General features: G+C 42.9%; 1 protein-coding gene across 3 annotated transcripts in view; it reads left to right on the top strand.

Annotated features, from left to right (window-relative positions):
• Nucleotides 1-20,101, top strand: part of COL18A1 (collagen type XVIII alpha 1 chain) — a 155,002-nt gene that overhangs the window by 79,774 nt on the left and 55,127 nt on the right. For all 3 annotated transcript variants that reach the window (XM_079956194.1, XM_079956193.1, XM_079956192.1), the window contains one exon: nt 17,581-18,125. In XM_079956194.1, coding sequence (XP_079812320.1) covers nt 17,581-18,125 — 545 coding nt within the window. The remainder of the gene's footprint in view (nt 1-17,580; nt 18,126-20,101) is intronic.

Here is a 20,101-nt window from a genome sequence, read left to right as displayed (position 1 = left end):
CTGAAAGCCCTGAAATGTGCCATTCCTGGAACAGGATGGAGGAATGGCTGAGCTGCCCTGGGATCCACTGGATCCCAAACCAAACCCACTGCTGTCACAAGACATCAGGTCTGATCCATGCCTGATCACTGTACCAGCGCCAGGCTGGCGCAGTGTTTTGCCCATCCCTGTCTTCCACCTTGCCCAGCATGAGCAATAGGACTGCGGATGCTGTGCCCCCCTCCCGCCCTCCCATTAAGCTGAACTCATTCCCAGCCAGGTTTTGGATTGCCTTTTGAACTCTCAGGAGAAGATGCCATAATAATGTTTTGCGTCCACTCTGGTTCTGTACCTCATTGGCTATTACTTCACCCTGTTTGACTCTGGTAGATTCAGGTGTTTCCAAATGTTTATGTTTGCTGTGGATCAATTTCTTCCAAAGGTTGCTGGTTAGGGTTAAAATGTACTTTGTAAGGTTGGGTTCATTTCAGTGCATTGAAATACCATGTTTTGTTCTATGCTACGCTTGATGATGATGTGGTGGGGCAGGAGGACAGGAGGAGGTTTTCGTCAGTGCACTTATCGGAAAGAGAAGAGGGCTGGTTCCTTCCTCCCTTTCCTCTTTGTGAGTGCTTACGTAGCAGCAGCGGTACTTAGGATGGCCACTTATGTAATGCTCAAAAAGGACACTCATCTGCATGTACTAATTTGGACGTGCTAATTTATGTGTATGCGCACACATTTAGAAACAATTACTATAACTGAAGTAGAAATACAATGCTTCTCACTGCAATGGAGAACACAGAGGGCTTGTCCACACGTCTGCTTGTCCCATGCCCAGAAAGCACAGGTCTGAGTGACTTTTCATTTGTCCCACTACGTTACCTGGGAAAGCCGACTGATTGTGAGCTAATTTCTATTTTCTGTGCATGTGTGTTCTGCATTGACTTAAGCATCAAACTGAACCATTTTTGTGTATGCTCAGATGCTGATTGCTGTAACCCTTTTACTTCCTAAAGGAAAAGTCTTAATTTTCACACATTTACATGCACTTGGATTAATTTTACTTTAACCCTTTGGACAGTGTTCACAGTTATCCAGGCGCCAGGCACATATTGTGATTGAAGTCACTTATTATCAGTGTGAGTGGGCGGGGCTTGGGGGAAATGGCCTCAGAGGCCAAATTAAGATCCCAGCAGGCCTGCTTAGACTTTTGGGCTAGAAGTCAATATTTACATGTGAGTGGTGACAGTCCTGTAGAAAATATGGATGCCAGCCACCCATTACTTATTTGATATACATTGGTGAATGATGACTGTCCCATTTGGCATACTGCACGTATTTGCTGATGTAAATTTCTCCACATTCACAAAATTCAATTGGCATTAGCTTGTGAAAACTAATATTCACCACATTTCAAACACTTGCAAGTGTCAATCACCTACTCGGGTTAATACCAGGTTGCTGTGGAAACAGAGAAACATGGTGGAAACACAACTACCCCACCATCCCAGTATGTGCTGATAGTTAAAATCATAATCTTAAAATGGGAAAATTAAGTACAGAGTTCCCCAAGAGCTCTAGAATGTTCCTGGAATTAACTCTGGCTGTATACCATATTGACCCGAATATATAAGCCATGCCCGCATATAAGCCACACATTTAAAATTCAAGGGGGGGGGGAGAAAAAAAAGATAATACCCGAATATAAGTTTCTCCCTTAAAATTCCGCAGGCACTCACACCCGTAAATGGCAAATGTAGAAGAAAATCCTGCAGCGATATTGTAAAAGCCAATTTTTGTAAGGTCACGAATTTAAGCCACACTTTAACTTTTCATGGTTGGAATTTGGAAAAAAAAAGTGTGGCTTATATTCAGGCCAGTATGGTACATGTTAGCAGTTTCCAGCCACTGTGTATCAAATATGCTTTTTATGTTGCTGTACACACCAGAAAGGACTCGGGGATGTCTTCACACGATACATATTACCTGATTTGTTTCCCCATGCTGAACGTAGCTTCATCTGCACATGCTCAATGGCTGTCCTAAAAGTACACGCCTCACCTTAATCAACAGTTATGGTTTCAAAGTGGATGGAAGCTGGATTGAGGGAAAACATATCAAATCACAGTATTTCTCAAGAAACAACAGGAAACATATGGACTGTGACTAACGTCATGTTTACTCAGCTTTTAACACCAGTGGTAGGAGTGCACTGAAAGCAGAGTAAGTGGTAATGTGCACACAACCACAAAATCCATATTTGAGGCTTCACCCTCAAAGAACATCCGTTTTATGCAATTCTTTCTATTGCTATAAGGTAAAGGTAAAGGGACCCCTGACCATTAGGCCCAGTTGTGACCGACTCTGGGGTTGCGGCGCTCATCTCGCTTTTTTGGCCAAGGGAGTCGGCGTACAGCTTCCGGGTCATGTGGCTAGCATGACAAAGCCGCTTCTGGCGAACCAGAGCAGCACACAGAAATGCTGTTTAACTTCCCACCGGAGCGGTACCTATTTATCTACTTGCACTTTGACGTGCTTTCGAACTGCTAGGTTGGCAGGAGCTGGGACCCAGCAACGGGAGCTCACCCTGTCGCGGGGATTCGAACCGCCAACCTTCTGATCAGCAAGTCCTAGGCTCTGGTTTAACCTACAGTGCCACCCACGTCCCCTTTCTATTGCTATAAGTATGGATAAAAGAGGATTTTTTAAAAAGGAAAAAACCCACAAATGTTTGTCCACCCCTTACAGGAGTATGGATAGGAGTTTAAGCAACTTCATAATTTGAAACATCTGGCATACACCCTCTCTCTTTTAATGGCACCAGTTCAGGGCAAACATTTGCATCATGTCCCAAACTTGCTGGCATTCATGCCTTGTAATTTTTACAGCTGTCAAGAGGATATAATAGAATACAGTATTGTAGTCAGCAATCCTAGGGAAAAAAAATCTGTTTGGTCGGGTCTGGACATGAATCCAATTGGTGCAGTTGTTTCGTACAGTGCTGTGTGCTTGGCTGATGAACCCAGTGTTCCCATTCTTATCTCCTCCCTCCACCACATGTGCACACATGACACCATGGGTACCTGCTATAATTTTTCCAGGGAAGGGGGGAAAGTATAGACCTGTATCTAGCATCTGGGAACAGGGCAGCCTTTTCTGGTGGATTTTGTGACTGAGCAGTGGCAACACCTGGCACACAAGGAATTGGGTATCCTGAAAAACTTGTATCCCAGGTAAACCGTTCCATTGTTTATCTGTGAGGGTAGACCTGCCATCCATCTGCAGCTAGACCTGGCGTCCAGACAGCATCCTGCCACAGTTGAAAACTCAATCCTTTCTCTGGCTCCATCTACTTCCTCTAGCGCTTAATGAGTGACATTACTGCTACAGTCAACTTCATAGCTCTCCCTGAATTTCCCTGAGAAAAAACCAGTGCCCCAGGTTAACAATACAGGGTTCTTGTGTACCAACTCATCCTCCCCCCACCCCCTAGAAAAATGAGTATAACATTGGGTTACTTTGCAGGACTGGCATAAGCCACACTGTCTCAGACACAGCCCTTTCCCCTGCAATGTTGATGTAATAGCAATTAATTTTATCACTATTATTGATATCGATGGTGATATTGATTGATGGTATTGGTAAGATTTTGTTATCGTTTTACTGGTGGGGGAGTAACATTTTTCTGGTGTGAAATATGACACGAATTACAAAAATCGTGAACTCCTGGCTTTGCTGCTACTTTTGGGTAGACATGCTACTGCCCAAAGCTATGCTACAATCCTGGATGCCTTAAGGGTTCTCTTTGGGGGGCATCAGTATTATTATTTTTTGCTTTGGATCTCAGGTTCTACAAGGGAAAATCTTGCTCCCGCCCCTGTTTTTGAACGAAAACTGGGAATCTGGAAATTGTTGCTCATCCAGGAGAGGGGACTACCCTGGTACCCATTTGCAGATGTCCATGAACATAATCTAAGAAATTAAGGAATTACACTTTACACCATCTGTTTGATTGCTAGTCTTGTAAAAACCAAAACACCCCCCTCAGCAGCAGCAGCAACAAAAGTGTCCCTATAGCTACAGTGAAGGCTTATCATATAGTGTCTTTGCACATCTTTGTAAGTGTGTGTATTGAAGATGGAACCACCTTAATCTCTATTATAATGATTAATTGAACAGAATGCTCTTCGATAGGTATATGAAGTGAGAGGCTTGCTTCTTTATGGCTGCCAGTTTATCCTAGGATAAACTTGAATTTCATGTGAAAACCTCACATTGTAAACTTCATGTAAGTGTTCTAGATGGAACTGTTTTAAGGGAAGCTGACACATAAGTTGCATTGAACGGCATGCGTTCCAAGGAAACTCCCTGTTCATTTTTTGGCTTTCCCTTCTTCACAGGATTTTCTTATAAGACTTAATTGCATTGGATGGCGGGGGAAGGACAGGGGGAGAAAGTAGGGAGTGGGTTTTGAAGGGCAGCGTGGGGAGGGAGGCCTTTAGGACAGCCCTGTGCTCTTTTGACTCAAGGAATAGCACAGCTGCTTAAGGTTTTCTTGAAGCTCTGCTTTCTGGGAACCTGAATTTCCAAGTCTTTCTTACTCTTGGCTTCAGGGCTGTGAAGCAGAGCTGGAAACAATAATTTGTATTACAGAGGTATAGAAGCATTTCTTTAAAAACCGAGAAACAAACCGTTCAATATGCTCTTGTTCAATCCATTCTTTTTTTGGAGTATTCACAAGACTACGGTAATTATAACACAGCTTTATCACATTATCAGCACATTAACATTTGGAGAGATTTCTGTGGTAGTGCCTAGGTATAGATTTCTCTCTAGATATGTTTACCTGGTACCACGTGCTGGGTGAAGTCTCTCCCCTTAATGGCATTGAGGATCCTTATACAGAGGAGAGAATGCTCTTGTATGCAGGTTCTTTTTCTGGGTTTCCCACAGGAAAGCCACTGTAGAACAGGATGCTGTTCTACTGTTAGCCACTGTAAGAACAGGATGCTGGCCCAGATGGGCCTATGGCCTGATCCAGCAGACCCTGTTTACGTTCTTATGCTTTTATCACTTGTTTTAACTGCCGCCTAATCAGCTTTGTTTGTTTGTTTTGATGTCTTTTAATTCTGATATTTATTGTGCTGTGGTGCTATTGCTTCATAAACTGCATTTTGATGTTAAATGACTTATTAATTAATGAATTAATTTAAATTTCTACATCGTCCTTCATTTGGGGATCACAGGGCGGTTTACATTATAAAAACACGAAGTTGTATCCTGTAATAATGAAGAAAAACAATAACACACACACACACACACACACACACACACACACACACACACACCAGTTTTAAAAGGAAGAAGAATGTTTTTGCCTGGCACCTAAAGTTATGTTATGAAGGCGCCAGGCGAGCCTCCCTGGGGAGAGCATTCCACAAGCAGGAAGCCACTGCACAAAAGGCCCTTTCTTGTGTTGCCGCCCTCTGGACCTTCTGCAGGTTCTGGGTCAGTTCATATGGGGAGAGGCGGTCCTTGGGGTATTGTGCTCCTAAGCCATTTATAGGTCAAAAGCAGAACTTTGAATGTGGCCTGGAAACTAACTGGCAGCCAGTGTAGTCGAACCAGGATCGGTGCTATATGCTCAAACCATCTTGCGCTGGTGAGCCAGCTGGGTGCTGAATTCTGAACCATCTGAAGTTTCTGAACCGTCTTCAGAGGCAGTCCCAAGTATAACACATTGCAGCAATCTAACCTAGAAGCTGTCAGAGCATGGGCAACAGAAGTCAATCTTTCCTTGTCCAGACAGGGGTTCAGCAGGCCACCAGGCGAAGCTGATGGAAGGCACTGCATTAGACCAAAGGCTGCATTAGACCAATGTTCTTCTAGTACAAGGTTCAAAGCAGTTACATGACTGGCTATTGCTCCAAAGCTGTCTGTAAGGTCGAAGAGTACTGGCAGGCTCCTGCTAGGAGATCTGCTTTGTGAACTTTCAACAATTTGTTATATATAAAGAGGATGAGGAGGCATCTGGTAATTTCCTTTGACTGATCATCCTCTAGGAGCCATTAATCTTCCTTGTGGCAATGTGTGAGTCACAACAGACACAGGGTTATCTTTGTTCACAGTATAGGCACTGGGCAGGGTCAGAAAGCAGCACGGTCCTGGGTTCTGAAGTTGTGTGGGGTGTCCCTTTGCTATTTCCTGTGGGTTGTAGGTCTGACAGCCTCCCTTTATATTAGATACTTGAGCGTGGGAGTGAAAGGTCCTTGGCTGCACATTTTCTCTATTATCTCAAAAGTTAGTCTCCTGTATGGCTTCGAGGATCCTTTGGCTCAAAACATAACATCTGCAGAGGCCAAATGGCAACATTTCACGGACTTGAAATATTTAGGGTTTGCTTGTTTGTTTTTGACGGCGAAATGCTCTAATTTTCACCCTCTTAATTTTTCACAGAAAAATAATGCTTTCTGTTTACTCCGGTCCCCCCCCCCCCATCCCTGTCAAGATTTTATAGAAACGCCCACTGCGTGTCTTGAGTTTTTACTGATCAAGCACATTTTAATTTTGTTAGGCTAATGTCTTTTGGAGATTAAGCAGCTTGTGAGTACAACTAAAATGCAAATAGCACATAAGACAGGTCAGTTTGTTTGCTTATGGGTCAATGAGTCTCAGGACTGTGGTTAATGTTTGTCTCAAATGTTGCAGAATGTTTCTCTTCCAGGTGGCATTCCTGGAGGGGAAACTTGCCTCCTGGCGTTTGATAAACCCCACCCCCACGGTCTTGCTTTACCATAGTGTAAAGTGAACTCTTTAAAAGTAATGGTTCCTGACCGCCCCCCCCCCCCGAATATGGGGAGGGCTCTAAATACACAATGACCTTTTTTGACCTAGAAAACCTCTCCCACAATGGTGAAAGTTGCAGCAATGCAGCTGTTGATTGATATTTTCCTTTCAAGTCTGTGGATGTGATTAAAGTTATCTCTCTTTGCAAAATAATCTTTCTTTCCCTTAGCCATAAACACTTTGCAAGCGTGGGAAACCAAGTGCATTCCTGTATTCCTCCCAAGGTACTTGGGAAAACCATAATGCTTTTTATTTCTCAGGTTCTTGTCTCCATTTTCATTTTGATACTGGTTTTAAAATCTTCTCCATGAAGTTGCTCCTTATGAGTCTTGAGTTCATGCCTTCATCACAGTAGTCAGCTTTGAGTTTTGAGGATGTTTTCAGTTTATATGTCTGTTCTTTTGGATTTATTCATCTCTCCACCCCACACCTCGACTTCTTAATCCACCCTTTGCCTACACACTCTTTATCTTTGAATTGTAACAATTTTTGCTGCACTTTTACTTCTTTTTTTATTTTAAGAGTTTTTCAGTTTTTGGTAAACTGTGTGTAATTGAAAGCTTGAATTTTTAAAACAGCATTTTGAGTTTCAACCTTTTTTTTGTATAGAGAAAGAGGTTATTACACTGTTGGCTCTAACTTGAAGAAACGACATGTGTTAGGAAAAAATCTCACCCACTGTGTGGGTGATTGAGAAGAGCTGTAAAACAATGCCAGAAAAATAAGAATTTGCTGTGAGGGTCAGGTCGTGAACATAGCCAGATGTTCTGCTGGGGCTGGTAAGAGAATAATTTCTGGATATGCAAACTCCAGCATGCCTTGAGAGAAAACTCAATGTACTTTTGTTTGTAATTATTTCCATTTCCATTCAAAACGTACAAATGTGCAGTGGCGTTGGGAGGCATGGAATGTCGATCTAGGAGGCTTTCCCATGGAGTAGAGGAAGAGAATTTGCAATGCAGGGAGGGGGTTGCAAGAGAATATGGTGGGTGTTGGGCTCAGTACAACTGCATTCATCAGTTTCTAACATTTTCTCATGAAACTAATAGTGCAATACTATGCCTTGGGAGAGTGCTGTTGCGCTCAGGTCTTGCTTCCAGGCTTCACATAAGCATCTGGCTGGCCACTGTGGGAATGGGATGCTGGACTAGATGGGCCTTTGGTCTGATCCAATAGGGCTCATCTCATCATCATTGCCCCAGTGGCCATGCTGGCTAGGGCGTGTGGCAGCTGGAGTCCAGCAACATATGAAGGACACCCTATTGGCTGCCCCTGGTGTATAAGATTGTACATTAAAGGTTGCCTTTTCTTTATGGCAGCATTTGGACATAATACCTAGAACGTTTTTTGTTGTTGTTAGGAAAATGAGTTTAGTTTCATCCTGGACTTAGACTCTCTTTCCCACCTCTCTCCTCATTCATTGTGGCTCTGAGCAAGCTTCCAATTCCATTTTAGATGGAGTTTAGTGTGCTGCAATTTAGAGTGCTGTCCACAACCTAAACTGCAGATAATCTTAACTATGGTGAGTTGAAACAAACCAGATTCATGTACCGCAGCAAGCATGACACTCTGTGAAAGGGAAGCATGCATCTCCAGACACTCACTGAACATGCGCCAGGGAACTGAGGTCAGTTGCACCTTCCTAGTTCATGCACATCATAGGTCACCTTTCACTGGAGATAGGTATCTTTCTTTCACCCTTTATATATTTGTGAACGCTGACAGTAAGTGAACAATGATACAGCTTGACAAATACAATTGCCATGTGAAGTACAGCAGTACCTTGGGATGCGAACAGGATCCGCTCCGGAGTCCCGTTCGCATCCTGAACAGAATGTAAAACATGTCCGCGCGGGTCGCGTTTCGCCGCTTCCCCGCATGCGCTTGGTGTCATTTTGATCATCTGCTCATGCACGAGCGGCGAAATGCGGAAGTAACGTGCTCCGTTACTTCTGGGTCGCCGTGGAGCGCAACCTGAAAATACTTATCCTGAAGCGTATTTATCCCGAGGTGTGACTGTATCTGCACCAGCATTTTCACCTTTTGGAGCAGGGAAGGGACAAAGAAAAGGTTGGTGCAAACATCATGTGCTTGGGCATTGTGAGGAACGTTATGGGCAAACACAGCAAACTGGAGCCTGGAATTGGAGCCCAGATCAAGGACATCAGACAGGCTGCTGTGTGGATGGCACCAGCTGTTCCTGAACATATCCTGGGGAAAACATCTGGTGCAGGAATGCCTTTAGAAAGTTTAGGCTCAGTATAGTTTATTTGAAAGTGAATATGTATACTTCTAGTGGTTGAACAGAAATTGATTCAAATTGGATGTACCCTACAAAGAGGTCAAGAGGTCATTTATCCCAATTATATCCTATGTATCCTATTTTACCAAGCCACAGCTAATTTTTTTTATTTATAGCTGTGTCAGAACAGGAAAAAATTGAGGTGTCAGGTCACTTGGTGCCTTGAAATCTGATGGCAAGGGCCATCAGAAATTCAAAATACTCTCACAAACTTACATGTTCTCCTATTGAGTTGCCTGTTCCTGGAGTTTAGTGCATTACTTTGTTTCCCTTTATGGTTATCTGAAGTTGTGGAGGTCTTCGAACCCCTGAATATTATGTGGCATTCATTTCTGGGGCAACCCAGTCTGATGAATGGTATATACTACTACTACTACTACTACTACTACTACTACAACCCAGTCTGATGAATGGTATATACTACTACTACTACTACTACTACTACAACAACAACAACAACAACAACAGAATGTAGGAATGGCAGTTTTGAAGGCTGTTGGGGTGGGGTAATTTGTGGCAAAAATTAAAGAAATGAAAGCGGCAAGTGGCCACAACAAAAACTTCATAGATACAGCTTTCTGTAAAACACTTTTTTTCTATGGTAATACTACAGTTATTTCCCTATAAAGGAGCCTTAACCAAGTAGGTGCTCTCCACATGTTTTGGACTACAACTCCTATTAGCATGGGTAAAGGCTGCTCTGTAGGGATATACCTTTAAAACATACCCTCCTCAAGCCATGCCATCATGATGTTTGCAGATCCTATTGCCAAGGTAACTTGTTTCCCCAACTCCAGGGAATGATTGTGATTTGTCAACTTTCCTACGGCCAGGTGTTCCACAACTGAAACTGCAGCCAGGAAAAGTTTTCTATTCAAGATGACTGACGGCTTTGTACATGGGAATTATGTTGTGGGTGGGGAATGGGAAAGATATGAATCACATTTTTCTTTCTACTCGCTGTCATTCATATTATCAGAAACTGGCCTGCGTTTGTCTTTGAGCAGCGCAGCGCTTTCCTGCTGTAAAAACTTGAGTGTCACCTCATTTTACAAGCAAACTAATATGGAGGTGACTCAAGGTCAGCATTAAATCCAGAGCACTGCGCTGCATAGATATTTCATCCTTTCCCTCTCCTAGCCCAAGTCTGTTCGCTTTGCTAGATTTCTCTCTAACAGCTGTGCACTTTAATGGGAAGAACTTTCCCTGGAGCCCAAGCAGAAGGGCCGTGAACTCTGGAGTGTGGCTATGGTTTTGGATGCCTGATCTGTTTGAGAGCCTTTGCACACAATACCAAAAGGAAAGAGGCATTTGCAGTATGATGTTTGGAGAGACCCATGTCTGTAAATATATTGCCAACAAATACCTTGTGAAACTCCCAGCTATCTATTTATAGGAGTTTGCAAACAAACATATCCCCTTCAAATGTTTTGAAGCAAAACTCTCCCCTTTTTATAATTGTGTGAAAAGCCCTTAAGTCTATTTCGTGTAAGAGAACATTATATGTGCTAGGATCTCTTCCAAGGTTTTGGTGCAAACACAGCTGCCTCATTTCAACTCCCAGAAAATGAAGATGGGGGAAAGATTATTATACAGGTGGAACTGGAGGGAAATTAAATTGCAGTTTTAAGTATTGCAGTGTGTGAAACCAGATCTGTAGCAAAGTTTTATTTGCTTCAGTGACTTCTTAGTTTTCTTCATACAGCAGGAGGTTGGGTTGCGATCAGTGATGGAGATGGCTGTTCTTGTCACCCTCAAAAGGCTAAATAGCGGGATTGGGTGGGGAGTACAAGGCTAATCTCTTCCTCATATTCAACAAAGTTTTTTTTATAGTTAATTGATCTGTACCAATAGGCACATGTTACAGTTGTCACAGGAGTGCCACTGAAAATGGCCTAATTTTAGTTTTTATATTTTGCTGGAAGCTGCCTAGGATGGTTTTCCAAGGCTTGCCTTTTGCTCTGATTCAGTGATCAAGAGCAGCTTTTCAAGGGGAAAGCACCAGGGCAAACAAAAAAGTGCTTGTACACAGAGCTTTAAATTGTGGACCTTTGCCTAGAAAGTGTAGGGCAAAAGGTAAATGTGGATGAGCCCTAAGACTTTGTAGAGAAGTGTATTGCAGGAGTAAGACTATTATCATCATCATCATCATCATCATCATCATACAAATCTGAATATTTGAAAGGCAGATCTCGCTGGTGACTTCATTACCCATTGCTCAGGATTCACTGCCCCATCTTAATCCGTCCACTGACTTTTTGAGTTTCTCGAATAACCACCCTTTTGATCCTGATGGTAACCGTGAACTATGCTATCTCTCTGCATAGTTAGAAACTCAATGGCTGTATCTATGTGAATCTTCATCCTTCATTTAACGAGTGGATAAAAATGGCAGTGAGTGGCATCCATCCTCTTGGGGCTGGAGTGGGAAGGGAAGCAGGCTTTGCTGAGTTCACATTCTCAGGATGAGTTTTCCAACTCAAGTCTTCTGCAGAGCCGCAGGAGAATTGCTGAAGGGATTTCCAGTTGTGGTTTTGGGAAGACTTTTTCTTCCTCTAAGCCAAACAAACCAAAACAGCACTGAACCAGTTGTTGGTGTTAATTAGTCCCTACTGTACAGCCACTGCCAGAAAGCAACAGATGCTGACGTTATGGTATGTTTCATGTAAGCCTTGAAAATCAATAAAATGCTATCCCTATGGAACAGGAAATAATTTGAGAGAGGATTTTGAACATTTGCCTTTGATGACATGGTTTTCAAAACAAAGTGCTAGCAGCCACGACTGTCGTTTCAGTGGGAAAGAAGGCTGGCCCCTCAAGAGTTATTTCAGGCCCTTCACTTTGAATTTTCAGCCTTAATGTCAACAGTAAGGAAATATAAATCCATGGGAAGTATAAGGGAAAATGAAGTGCAGTATTCAAACCAATTGCTCAGGGCAAGATTGGATTTAGTTGTCTTGACTACTGTAAACTGTAATGTGGTGTGTTTGGGACTATCTCTGGAAATGGCCAGAAAACTGCTAACTTATTTTAAAGTACAGCGGGCTGCATACTGGGATTGGCCATTGCGAACACACGTTGCCAGTACTTCAAGAATTTCGCTAGCTCCCAGTCTACTTCCAATGTCAATTAAAAATGTAGGTGCTTCCCAGGGGGTGGACAGAGACCTTTTGGCAGGAAGCACTGCTGCCCCCACACCCAAATCCAGGCATGTGCCCCAGCAGTGTGGGAGGAGGCCAGGGGCAATGCAGCCACTCTGCAGGAATGCCCCCTTTGTGCTGAGAGTCTTGGTGAAAAGGGAGCGTTCTGCAGAGTGTTGCTGCTACACGCCTTGGCATTGACTTTGGGCTGTGTCTTCAGCTTACCCAAAGCCAAGTCAGAAGCTGCTGCCACTGAGGCCAGAGAAGGGTGACAGTTGGAAGAAAAGAAGTGGAGATGCAGTGGCGGCATCATGATGGTGGTCAGGATCTCCCAGCCCCTGTGGAGCATGCTGCCTGAGGCAGGCTGCTTCAGATCGCCTCATTGGTGCACAATCTGGTGCCATGGTTCTTCCCCTTTAAAGGCTCATACAGCATGGGACCCAGCTATCCTAAGGGACAGCTGCTCCTGTATCAATCTGCCCATGCACTGCCATCTTTAGAGGTTGTCCTCTGGGTACCACCGCCATCTGAGGAGAGGTGGGTGGTGACCAGAGAGAGGGAGGACCTTCTTGGTAGATTCCTACCACAGGAAGGAATGTTTGCCCTTTGGGCACCAGGCTAAAAGAGTTTTATTTTGCCTGGTGTGGTTGTTTTTAACTGCTGCTGTTCATCATTGCTATTGTATTTTATATTTTATGCCCTGGAACTTTGGCTGAAGCCTGTCACACACATTTTAAAGGACACATGTATATATGTAGGTTTCCCAACCTGAATTTGCCGAAGCAATATTGGGAGTGGCTGTGCACTACTCCAGAAGCAATATGCCTCTGAATAACACTTGCTGTTTGTGATCGTGGCATGCTTTCAGGCTTTCCGCTGGTTGTCCACTGTGAGAACAGAGGGCTGAACACAAGGAGGGCTGTGTGTTGCCTCCTGCTGCTGTGGATGTAGAAACTTACTAAGAGCCAAGTTCACGGTAGAACAAACTTTATTTTTGCTGAGGTTTGGGAGCCTGCACAGAGTAGTAGTTAACTTCTCCAACTAGGTCACACTGCTTTGTCAGCTCTCCAGGAGCTAGCTGCCTGGGTCATAGCTGTTTCTCTTGAATGGGGCCACATGCCAAATATTTAGTTGACAATGCACGTGTTACAGACTGCTTAATTATGGGGCACAAGATGTTGGACATAGCATTATGATGGCTGACTGGGAACAGTTATGGACCACAGGTATGAAATTTACGGCATGTAATGCCCTAAGAGAGAATTTAATGAAAATGATTTACAGGTGGTACATAACACAAGTCAAGCTTGCAAAGATCTATCACTTGCCTGAAAATAAATGTTGGAAATGTAATAAGACTGAAGGTACATTCTTTCACCTTTGGTGGACATGCCCAAGGATTAAGATATTCTGGGAGATGATTTATAATGAAATGAAAAAGGTATTTAAATATACCTTCCTGAAGAAACCAGAGGCCTTTCTCCTGGGCATGGTCGGCCAATTGGTGCCAAAGAAGGATAGAACTTTATGTATGCGACAACAGCAGCAAGAATATTCATCGTGAGGTACTGGAAGACACAAGATTTACCCACCCGGGAAGAATGGCAGATGAAGTTGATGGACTATATGGAACTGGCGGAAATGACTGGCAGAATCCAAGACCAGGGAGAAGAGTCGGTGGAGGAAGATTGGAAAAAATTTAAAGATTATTTACAGAAATACTGTAAAATTAAGGAGCTTTAGAAAAAAGGTGGAATAAAGTTATATGGCTTTGGCAGAAATGTTAGAAGGAACTAGGTATAGATAGATTGTTAATGCATTAAAAGGGGAAAAAACTAAGTTACAATATGTTAAAATTAACTATAAGACAGAAAATAGATGAAGATGGAAAGGACTTGCTGAAATAGTTAATTGAAGTGGAATACAAAAAGGGAGGCGTTGAGGAAGTCAATGAAACAAGTGTATGAAAGTTAAGATCGAAAATATTGGAAGTGCTTTTAATTGTTTTTGTTTTGTTTGGTTAATTTAATGTTTTATGTAGTGTTTTTGTTTTTGTTTCTGTTTTTCTATGTTTAACTTTTCTTTTTTCTTTTTGTAATTTCCAAAATCTTATTCAATATTATTTTAAAAAACAACAACAACAAAAAACCAGACTGCTTAATTATGTACTGAATTCTTCCTACCAATTCTCCCTTACAAATACTGGATCTATTCTCTTCCCCAAAGTCCACCAAGGGTGAGCAGCCTACAGAAGTCAGTACTGGCAGGTGGGAGAAGGGTTACAAATCCCACCCAGTTACACATTTCCCCCTGCAATTTCTCTCCCCTTGTCTCAGCATTACCATTATGAGGGAGTTTGTCATAAATATGTAGTGTTGGCCTTGGTTGGAAGTGAGTGAGAGCAAAAGCACATGGGTGACTGATAAACACATAGGCCCATGGCACAACTCATGCTAATAATTTTGTATTTTACTAAAATGATTTAAAGTAATCCCTTTATTCTCAACATATTAAGCTACTTGCGGGACGCAGGTGGCGCTGTGGGTTAAAGCCTCAGCGCCTAGGACTTGCCGATCAAAAGGTCGGCGGTTCGAATCCCTGCGGCGGGGTGCGCTCCCGCTGCTCGGTCCTAGCGCCTGCCAACCTAGCAGTTTGAAAGCACCTCCGGGTGCAAGTAGATAAATAGGGACGGCTTACCGGCAGGAAGGTAAACGGCGTTTCCGTGTGCGGCTCTGGCTCTGGCTCTGGCTCTGGCCAGAGCAGCGATGTCACGCTGGCCACGTGACCCAGAAGTGTCTCTGGACAGCGCTGGCCCCTGGCCTCTTAAGTGAGATGGGCGCACAACCCCAGAGTCTGTCAAGACTGGCCCGTACGGGCAGGGGTACCTTTACCTTTACCTTTACTTATTAAGCTACTTGCATTCATGATTTGCATTATCTCTCATAATGGGCCATGCCCTTTGTGTCTTCCGGCCCATGCTGTCACAAAAACGCCAGGGAATGGCCTGTAGACTGTCCATACACTGGTTGTATTATCTGAATTGCGTTGAAGAAAAGGACCGTGTCATGGGTTGGGTGGCTTATTATGTATTTAAGTACCAGTAATCTAATTGAAATGTAAATAGCTGCCTAGAAAGAGGAAGAACAGAGGGGCTATTCAGCTGACTTCTTAAATTTGATTTTTCCAAGGCATTGCTGGCTCCAAGTTTTTGTGAACCTTTGGTCAAGAGAATGTCAGGGCAGATTCACATCTAATTTGTTTTAGAATATGCTACAACAAAATGTACTATCAGTTGTGAATGGTATATGTGTGTAAATGGACATGCATTTCTGCAGTAAACACAGAAGTTGGGGGCCATTCCTGGTTCTACGTTTATTGCTGGGCTTATCCTGACATTTAAGTGAACATTCACCATTCAAAATTGCCAGTACTGTTCCACACACTTTTTGTAGAGCTGTCACCTGTTTGAAGAAATGCTAAACAATTAACCTTATGACCTTTAGCTGATTGATTTGAGTGTAATAACTTATGAGTGGAAAAAGTTCTAAAGAAAATACACACATTTTCTTTGATTTCTGCTGATGCCTGCGTGTATCACAGCAGCTATTATTTCTAATAAGAATGTACAATTGTTATTCATTATTGTAATCCTAGTCACCCAGCTTTTCTAATTGTTCCATTGTGCTTTGTTATATTAATGCCATAGGCAACCTCTCAGGGTAACTTAAACAGATCAGCTAAACTAATGCATCTGTGCTGCTGTGCTACAGTAATCTGATTAGTAAAATGTTCTCTGCACAATCCAAAAGACAGCATAGGGTGGAGGCAGAGACGTATCTAGGCTCTCTTGTGCCCTTGGCCCCCCTGCCATCCCTTGCCCCCTAGGCAATCATTGGCTCTCTTTGTCTTTCTTAACGATTTTTGTACCCACCCATAGCAGGGGCCAACCTAGCCAACCACTAGGTACCCCCCTGGATGGAGGTCAAAACTCATATTAACCACTCTACATTTTTAAAGCTTGCCCATAGGCTTCCATTTGAAATTTCACAATTTTTTTTTTTTTTTTATGAAGCTATAATAATCATGGAATTCGTCATAGGGCAAATTCTTCCCCAAAGCATTACAGAGGCAACTTTATTCATCTAGTGAAAGCTTCCCTAATAAAAACCAAATCGTTGAACTGTGTTTAGTTTGTTCGGGCCGGTGGGGTTTTTTTGGAGTGGTGATAAATTGAAGTAAACCAAGAAGGAAAATAGAGCTGGTTCGCTCAAGATGGCAGGTTTTCTTTTTTCTTTTAAAAAAATAATTTTTATTGAATGGTTTTATGTTTCAAAAAATAATACAGCCATACTACCACATCAAGATGGCAGGTTTTCCATGCAGTAAAGCATGGCATAATGTAATGGGCTCATGCATACATGCCTTTCTGCATATATAGCATTTAATGAGCATATCTGTTTAGGCCATGTGTGCATAAAAGTGTCTTTTGAAATTAATATCTCAGATAGGTACTTGAAGCCTGACACTCTTGAAGTACATGGAAGCAGAATGTTGTGAGCATACAGTATTTTATTCCTTGAAAATATTCAGGATCAGAGACTTAAGTTGTTGAGTTATGGTACTAAGCTCACCATTGTTGACTCATTCTAGTGAATTGTTTATTGCTGCTAAGTGTAAATGCGATGGCTCCTTAGTTCAGCTTTGCAACTGGAGGCATAAGCTGCCTTGAAGATAGTTGGCGGTGGTTTAGATTTCTTTCCCACCCTTCACCATGACGTCTCTGGGTGGGTTACAACAATTTAAAAATAAAGTACTAAAAGCATTTAAAACAAATTACAGTCAAGAGAATAGGCTTGATCCTAAAATATGTTTATTAGGTGTTCACTCTTACCTGCACTGTGATGTGTGCTGCATACTGCAAACTTGACTCTCCCGGATTTTTTTGAGAGATAGGGAGTTATCCAACTAAACAATTCTGCCAATGTATACAGTTTTGGCTGCACAGTGCAACTCTCCCCTCCCCCCGTCTCCCTGTGGACCTCCTAAATCTCATACAGGTTTCCTTTCAACCCTTTGGAACAGATTTAGGGAGGGCACAGGGGGCGGGCAAAAAAATTTCATTGTGCAGCTAGAGGGCCCTATACTAGTGGGACTCTTTAGTTGGGTCCAATCCACAGTTTTCTGCCTTTCAATGTGGATTTGAGCCACATCACTGATACTTGGAAGACTCTCCTATATGAATGTATCCATACTATACTGAACAACACTGTCTTGCTTATTTCTGAAATGCCTTTTTTCCCCCTTCACCAGAAAACTTCAGCACAGAAGTTGGCCTCTTGGAGCTGATTGGAGATCCCCCACCAGACCAGATAACCAAAGTGTATGGCCCAGACAACAGCCCTGGCTATGTGTTTGGACTGGATGCCAACACTGGACAAGTGGCACGTTACCACCTCCCCAGCCCTTTTTACAGAGACTTCTCGCTCTTGTTCCATGTGCAGCCCACCACAGACAAGGCAGGGGTCCTTTTTGCTATCACGGATGCCTCCCAGTCAATCATTTATGTTGGCGTGAAGCTATCAGAGGTGAAAGATGGAAAACAGCAGATCATCTTCTATTATACGGAGCCTGGCTCTCAGAACTCCTATGCCGCTGCTGCATTCACAGTGCCTTCCCTAGTCAATCAGTGGACTCGCTTTGCCATCAGTGTGGAGGATGAGGAAGTCGTTCTCTACGTAGACTGCGAGGAGTTTGAGCGGGTCCGTTTTGAACGCTCGCCTGATGAGATGGAGCTGGAAGATGGCTCAGGGCTTTTTGTGGCACAGGCTGGAGGAGCTGATCCCGATAAATACCAGGTGAGCATGGACTTACACCAAGGTATTATTTTCAGTGAAAATGGTCACAGGCTGATGTGAGTTCACAGTGTACAGAGAGTGTTGAAATACATAATTTGGCCGTGTGTGATTCAGTAGACCAAGGAAGTGGGAACAAGCAAAACAAAAATAAAAATAAAAATCCGTTGACACCTGGTTGGCTTACCCAAAGTTTCTATCAAGGAGCTTTCTCCTTGGTCTTGTACTCAGGCTGCCTCATCCTCCAATTTCCCATCTGCATTTGCCTTTCACTAGTGAGAAAAGAGGCCCAGTAAGGAGATGGCAATTCAGAGATACAAGAATAGTGAGGTTTCCCCCTGTGAATTATTAATTTGCAAGCCTGCCAGACATCTCCTGGGCATTGATCTGTTGTGGGATCACTCACTGCTTTTTATCGAAGCATCTGTTTATTATGGGATGAGAATTTGCCCATTCTCTTATTTATGCACGCAAGGACCTCACCAGAGCATGGAAAAGAGCCTCTAGTCTAACCAGGGGTTCTTAACCTGTGTGTGTTTCCTTATATATAGATCAAATTCAGCATGCATGATCATTATCTCATTTTATGGAGAACTGTCTGTATATATGTGTGTTTTGTGCAGCTGACAGATGGTTGTCTAGTTCCCATGTTTGGCAGCCTCAGTAGACCAAAGTTAGCTCAGTAGTGTAATGTTACTGAATATGATTTCCTAGATGTTTCAGCTGCAGAATGTAGGTTAGTTTGTAGAAATTTTGATTTTTGTGGTTTTTTTAATTTTTTTTGCCTGTACCCATTTTACTTTGGTGCGTATGCTCATTATGTACATCTATCAATGAGCACTGAAATATATTTTGATGTTTCTTTAAAAAACACACACCACACCAACCCAATGAATTGCCATTGTGAAGAATCTGATGAGGAATATATGGAAGTGATTATAGCCAGCACTTATAAGTGACAGTGGCAACTTCGTCTGTCTTTTGAAGTCTATCCTTCTTTTTAGGAAAGAGATTATTTTGTTAACTTTGCGAAGAGCTTTAAAAATGAATCTGAATAATCATTCCAGTGTATCATCCAGAGTGAAAAACAAAGGGGAAGTAATTAACATTTTTTACCATCAAGTTCATTTCCAGACACTGGCTTAATTTGTCAGTCTAGTGACCCCTGTGATTCGTACTTGGCCCTCCCCACTGAGATCAAATCCATTGCTGCATTTTTCTTTTGCGGGTGGTGGTGGAGGAGGAGGGTGGCCAGAATTTTCTACAGCTGATGTCTGCAGACAAAAGCATGGGGTATTTCTACCCAAGCCTTGTTGACAACTGATTAGAAAACGTGATAAATTCTGCTTTTGCTGCTTTTCAGCACAGATTGCCTTGGGGAGCAGTTTCCCCTGCCCACTCAGTAACAGATGTGGGTATTCATATGGGATACACACAACAGATACTTTCTTTAGTCTGCTGCTACCAGAATGCAGGAGGAATGTTAAACAGTAGCTGCAGGTGACTGAACTAGAAGTTCTTACATGTTCTTACATAGCACATTGGTAAACTGTGGAATTTGTTCCCATGAGAAGTAGTAGAGGCCACCAACTTGGATGATTTTAAAAGAGGATTATATGAAGGACGAGGCTATCAATGGCTACTAGCCATGATGGTTATGTATGTTCTGTCCTCCCTGTGGGGAAGCAGTATGCCTCTGAATACCATTCACAAGTGGGGAGAATGCTATTGCACTCAGGTCCTGCTTGCATCGGGTTAGCCATTGTGGGAACAAAATGCTGAACTAGATGGGCCGTTGGTCTGATCCAACAAGACTCCTCTTACAGTACAGTACAAAAGCAGTACCAAAAAACCCGATGAGACATAAGGGGAGACTAGTTTATTTACTGGAAAGAGCAAGGGAGCAGTAAATGCCAGCAAGTATGATTTTTGAAAATATGTGTCAACTCTGGTTTGTTTCAAAGAACAAAACCGGGAGG

The sequence above is a fragment of the Podarcis cretensis genome, assembly GCF_951804945.1.
Source record: "Podarcis cretensis genome assembly, chromosome: 1".
In the NCBI taxonomy this organism is placed as follows: Eukaryota; Metazoa; Chordata; class Lepidosauria; order Squamata; family Lacertidae; genus Podarcis; species Podarcis cretensis.
Note: the sequence above shows the minus strand (reverse complement) of the source record. Positions and strands in the feature narration are given on the sequence as shown.